Raw genomic sequence first — 6,071 nt, 5'->3', positions numbered from 1 at the left:
CCTTTCTGCTCACCAGGTGTGTCTGTCTGCACCAGCTCCTGCCTCAGCACCTGCATTAACCACCCAGAGGTGATCTCGTAGCTGCAGTGGCCTCCATGGGACCAGGACATCAACACTCCGCCCTCTCACTGTCATCTCACAGGTGCCCACCCTCAGCACCCAGAACACCCAGACACTCTCCAAAGGATGTGAGCACATCAGAGGGGATGTGTGCACATCCTGTGGGGGTGTTAGGCATGCCGGGTCTATGGAAGTGCGGTGGAGAGTTGGGAACTTGTGCATGCCTTGGTTTGCAACTGTTGCAGGCGCGGGAGGGTGACAGTGTGCTGGGGTATGTTCGCATGCCAGGGGGGGATGTGCACACCGGAGGCCTCTGGCTTTGCAGATCTGCAAACCCCCGTGGTGCGGCCAGGAGAACGTCAGTCTGGCCCACCACGGTGGCTGTCCCTGCGATCCTGCACCTTCTGGGCCAGGAGGCGGATCTTGCACAGCAACTCCTGGGCAGTGATGGCCTGCAGGCACTACTTTAGCTCCGCCTGGTGCACTCACAGCTGTCACCACCGCCATGTGGGGAGTACAGGCTGCCCTCGGCCAGCCTGCCTCCCCTGTCCAGAGGCTCTCTGCACTGCTCCCCTGCCCAGTGACTAGGGGTGGGTGGAAGCCAGGTGTCCTGCCCTGCCCAACCCCGGCCGATCTGCCCCTGTGCAAGATGCCGCCATGCTGGGAAGGGTCACGGATCCGGGTCCCAGACCACGGACAGCCTCAAGCACTGCCCCCCCGCCACCTGGCAGGGTCACAGATCCGTGTCTTGGTCCTGTGGACAGCCTCAAGCACTGCCCCCCCAGCCGGCAGGGTCACGGATCCGGGTCCCAGACAGCAGACAGCCTCCTGCGCTGCCCCTCACCCAGCAGGGTCACAGATCCGGTCCCAGACCACGGACAGCCTTGCCCACTGCCGCCTGCCTTCAGTATGCAAATTAGCCACCATCTTGTTGCTTCAGGGTGGGGGTCCCCACTGGGGTGCTGGCCAGTCTGGGTGAGGGGCTGAGGGCCATTTTTCAGGCTGGCAGGTGACTGAACCTCCCAACCTCTCTCTCTCTTTTTTTTATTTAAATTCTTGGATTTATTTACCTTCTCGCCATCTTGGTTGGCAGTTAATTTGCATATCTCGCTGATTAGCCAATGGGAAGCATGTCAGAGGTACAGTTAATTACCATCTTTGTCTATTATTAGATAGGATGGCCCCAAAGCACAAGAGGAGTGATGCTGGCAATTCAGATATACCAAAGAGAAGCCATAAAGTGCTTCCTTAAGTCAAAAGGTGAACATTGTATAGTACTATAAGATATTTTGAGAGACCACATTCACATAACCTTTATTATAGTATCCTATCCTATATAATAAAAGGCTGATATCCAAATTGTTCCCTCGGGTGTTCGACTGACCGAGAGTTCAACCTCTTGCTATGATGTGTGCTGACCACCAGGGGGCGGCGCATAATGAAGGAAGGCCCAGCCGGCAGCCAGGGGAAAGGAAGGCCTCGATTGGCCCCTATCGCCGGCCAGGCCTAGGGACCCTACCCGTGCAAGAATTTCATACACTGGGCCTCTGGTATTGTTATAATTGTTCTATTTCATTATTGCTTAGGGTTAATCTCTTACTCTGTGTAATTTAGAAATTAAACTTTATCATAGGTTTATATGCATAGGCCCAATACTATCCTTGTTTTTGGGCATTACTGGGGGTCTTGGAACAAGTCGCCAACCGATGGTCCATGGACCACTGGCGGACCGTGAAGTCTGAAAGGTTGGCGACCGCTGTCTTGGAATGTATCCCAATGCAGATAAGAGGTGACTACAGTAAAATAACTCAGTTAATGAAACACTGATTTTAACAAATCAACTGGCAACTACCAACTAATTTATCAGCTATTTGCTCAAAATGATACACAATTATACTGTTATTCTGGATGACTAAAAAAAATTTCTTATACAATTTAAAAAAGACATTAAAATCATCACTATCTGACATCTCAAAATGGCATAAAAACAAGTTCATTAGAAAGAGCCCTGGATATTGCAATCCTAATTGCTAATATCCAGCTATGTATCCTGTGATAAGTCATTTACAAAATATGTGTCTCAGTTTGTTCACTTGTATGGTATTGAAATTGAACTAGCTGATTGCTAAAAGTCCTTTCTAGGACTAAAATTTGCTTTATTGTGAAGTATTTGAAATACATAAATATGCTACTAGGTTAAAGGTATAAAAAAGGTCTTACTGTGCCTGGTCTGTTATAAAGTAGTTTATGTAGATTTCTAAGTTCATCTGTTTTCTTCTTACTCAGAAAAAAATGTATCCTTTCAATTTCACACAGTTTCTGCCCCTTTCCTAGAAAAAAAATACCACAATAATTAAAGTTAAATACCATTGTGTTAATACACTTGCAAACTTAATGAAAATTATTTTTATAACACAATTTACATAACTTTTGTTTTAATACGGCAAACTAAATAAAATAATACCAATAATATATTACTTAGTAAATACTAAAAACTAAGCACTGCTAATCATTATTTTTGTATATTTAGGCATTTTCATCATAAAATAAAAGAACACAGAATAAACTTACCTTGTGCAATTGTAAATGGCTCTCTTTGTAAAGAAGAGACTTGCATTGTCAACCTCTCTACTTTTTTCTTTTCCCTCTTGCCTTCCACGATGAGACTCTTTTCTAGAAATTAATTTAATACTTCTTAAATCACAAGTTTAAATGTATTAACTTTATTATATAAATATGTAGGAAATAATCACAGAAACGTAATACCATACTCTTCTCCTTAACATGATTTTTGAGAATATAACATTAACAGAGATGAAAATACTTATCAGTTAATAGCAATACCAAATTTTTTGAGTAATATTATATTTACCTGGCAACCTCACAGGGGATCCAATATTTAAAAAATCAGAAAGGAAATTTATATCCAACTACAATTATTGCTATCAAAGTCCAGTCACTGTGAAAAATTGCCAACATCCTCAGTTAGCCTATTCTTTAATTAGACATAATTCTATTAACTGAAATTCAGTTTACTATATCTCAGAAAACAGCTAGTTTAGACAAGATTATAAGAACTTAAAAGATATACAGAAAAGCAACAATTTAGTTGGCGGTCAGAAAAGAAAACAAAGGACCTTAAGACAAAGCAGCCTGGGGCAACTATGGATAGGGTAAAATTCTACAAGTTTACATTTACTGCAATCAAGTAGGAGGGCATTACTTTGTAGTTTAATAAATGATGTTCATAATTATGATCATAAATCATCCCAAAATGTTAAATTCTGTTTAGTCCAGATTGCCTTTTTTTTTAAAAAAAAAGAAAGTATATGTATAGAACATATACTTTAAAACTTAAAACACTAAGCCGGCTTTTCTAAAACCACTTACCTACTGACTGAGATAAAGTCGGATAAATAAGAGGACCCCATACTATAACGCTGAAGATCCTTCCAATCATTGAACTGAATGCTTATTTTGTGCAAAGCTGCATTAGCTACGAGGGTTAAGTAGACGATTTTGATACTACCTTTTAGAAGATCATGTTTGGGGGAGAGAGGAAGGGGGAGAAGAGATAATGAGACACAAATATCATACTCAAAAGTAGATGATGACAGAACACTTTTAATAAAGACAGAGTTCTAAGAGTTGAGGAAAGAGTAATTATCTTTGGATTAGGAATCCAATGAGGATCAAAACATTGGAACTGGCTCTGAAGGACAGTTAAGATTTGGAGATGTAAGGATTTTGCACATAGAAGCATGGAATGACTGTCAAATCTCAGAGGAAATTTGGGGGTGGGTGGCGGGAAGAGATCAACAAGAACTTGTATGCATGTATGCATAACCCATGGACACAGGCAATAGTGTGGTAAAAGGGGGGGCGGGGGCGGCTAGAAGGGATCAATGGGGGGAAAAGGGGACATATGTAATTCTTTCAACAATAAAGATTTTAAAAAATAAAAAGGATTTGCACAGAAAGAATCAGAAAAAGGGATTCCAGCAGGTAAATTCTGGAGATGGTATACAGAAAAGCACTCAAAAAGCAACCCCTGTTATCACCCCACTTCCTTTCTTTTAGTGACTTAAACCATTAGGTTTGAGTTACTTGCCATGTATAAGCTAATAATTTTCCTGGTCTATCTCAAGTCCAGAGTTTTTCCCCAGTTTCAACAGGGCTGCCACTGGACAGCTCTACTTCATGTCCTATAAGCACCTAACTGAATGTACCCAAAACAGGTCATAATCATCTCCAAACTTCAATCACCTTAATGAAGTCTATTTTTCAGAAAATGGTACATTATCCATCCAGCTGCCAAAGACAGAAATCTAGGAGTCATCTTTTACTAGGCATCCTCCCAAACCCTGCCAAGAAAACTATCGCTAAAAGTCAATTAATCCCTTATTTAGTACAAACTTCATTGCCTTGCTTTTTTTATGCCTCAGTAGTATACTTAAATTTTCAGGACTAAGTAGGATAAAAACGTCTGAAATTTTAGTTGTTCCATTAACACCCAAAATGAGGAATAATAAGTAAGAACTACTTGGGAATATATATTTTAAAAATTTCATGTTGAAATTCACGATCTCTGTGGCACCCAAACCCTGTCTTTAAAAGAGACTAAAAACAAGCCCTAGCTGGTTTGGCTCAGAGCACTGGGCTGCGGACTGAAGGGTTCCGGGTTTGATTCTGGACAAGGGCACATACCCGGTGGCGGGCTCCATCTCCAGTTGGGGGCGTGCAGGAGGCAGCCTATCAATGATTCTCTTTCATCACTGATGTTTCAAATCTCTCTCCCCCCCTTTCCCTTCCTCTCTGAAATCAATAATATATACACTAAAAACAACAAAATTGGAGAAAAAAGTGCTGAGGAAAAATCTTGGACCAGTACATATTACAGCCAATTCTGTTATGGTACTATGGGTAGTTAACAAAATAACATTTTTTTTTTCTAAACAAACAAAAGGCAGACCATTCTCTGTAATCTCAACCCGAACTGTATTTATAAAATGCTGAACGCGGACTGACTGGTCGTGGCTTAACAGAAATGAGCAGTTAAGCCTGCTTTTTAAACACTTCACCTGCCTGTCTTCCGCAGGGCGGCCGCGCGGTAGCCGCCCACTACACCGGGGCTGGGCTAACCCCGTCTGAGAACGCCGAGATCTCCAACACTGATCCCTCGGTGGCCGGGCATTTCCCGGGCGCGCTTCCAAGACGCGCTCCTCCTCTGCTTGGGATGCGCGGCTGCAGCGCCTCCCTCAGCTCCCTAAGTTCTCCTGGATCGTGCCTCCCGTCGCAGGGTTAACGGTGTTTTCCCTCGACACAAAACGCAGACGGCAGACAGCACCGGGCCCCTAGTCTACTTTCGTTCACAGCTCTCTGCTTTCGCCCGGGGCCACTTTCTCCGGAGCAACAGCTTTCCCGTCACCAGTGCTGCCCCGCGAAGGACCTCCCCGAGGCCTCCGCGGAAACTCAGCCAACAAGTTCACTATGTCCAGGACGAACCTTCAGCTCGGCGTGCCGTCTCCTGAAAGACTCGACAATAACCTCCAAAGGCAAAAGGTTAACACGAGACATCGCCTTATTAACGTCCAAGGCCGAGAGCTTTCAAAGCGGATCTGAAACCTGCCAACTTCCCGTCAGAGGACAGACGCGCGACGGAAGCCCTCGGATGCTGAGGAGTCGGCGACGTTAACAACACTGACCATGTCTTTGAAACACCGGGATTCGCCAAGCGAATTCCCTGCCGCTGCTCCGCACAAAACCGCAGGCATTTCGCATTCTTGCCGAACACTCTTGCCAACCGAGTGACTGCCTCCACGCGCAAAAGAGCAAGAAACCCGCTTCCTGGAGAACCCACCGCTCACCTTTCTCTTCTTCCTCGTCCTCGTCCTCCTCCTCGTCTTCGTCCTCCTCCTCCTCTTCCTCACTTTCCTCTTTCGGGCCGGGAATTTCAGGCTCCTTCTCCGACGCGGGCGGGTCGGGGGTTCCCTCTCCCTCCGCCGCGGGGC

At 44.6% G+C, this 6,071-nt stretch overlaps 1 protein-coding gene and 1 long non-coding RNA gene across 9 annotated transcripts in view; one reads left to right on the top strand and one right to left on the bottom strand.

The window, feature by feature from the left end:
- Nucleotides 1–6,065, bottom strand: part of DEK (DEK proto-oncogene) — a 35,721-nt gene extending 29,656 nt beyond the window's left edge. For 7 of the 8 annotated variants that reach the window (XM_015559745.1, XM_015559744.1, XM_015559746.1 and 4 more), the window contains exons 1-3: nucleotides 3,451–3,535; nucleotides 2,632–2,733; nucleotides 2,281–2,390 (exon numbers count right to left, since the gene is read on the bottom strand). In XM_015559745.1, coding sequence (XP_015415231.1) covers nucleotides 2,281–2,390; nucleotides 2,632–2,733; nucleotides 3,451–3,520 — 282 coding nt within the window. In that variant the 5' untranslated portion in view covers nucleotides 3,521–3,535. Of the gene's footprint in view, nucleotides 1–2,280; nucleotides 2,391–2,631; nucleotides 2,734–3,450; nucleotides 3,536–5,927 lie in introns of those variants that run through there. The other variant, XM_015559750.1, reaches the window with a different exon arrangement.
- LOC107182065 overlaps nucleotides 1–6,071 on the top strand; it is a 19,204-nt gene that overhangs the window by 2,062 nt on the left and 11,071 nt on the right. The gene's annotated exons all lie outside the window — the stretch shown is intronic.

This window comes from Myotis davidii, unplaced genomic scaffold (assembly GCF_000327345.1).
Source record: "Myotis davidii unplaced genomic scaffold, ASM32734v1 scaffold53, whole genome shotgun sequence".
NCBI classification, from domain to species: Eukaryota; Metazoa; Chordata; class Mammalia; order Chiroptera; family Vespertilionidae; genus Myotis; species Myotis davidii.
Note: the sequence above shows the minus strand (reverse complement) of the source record. Positions and strands in the feature narration are given on the sequence as shown.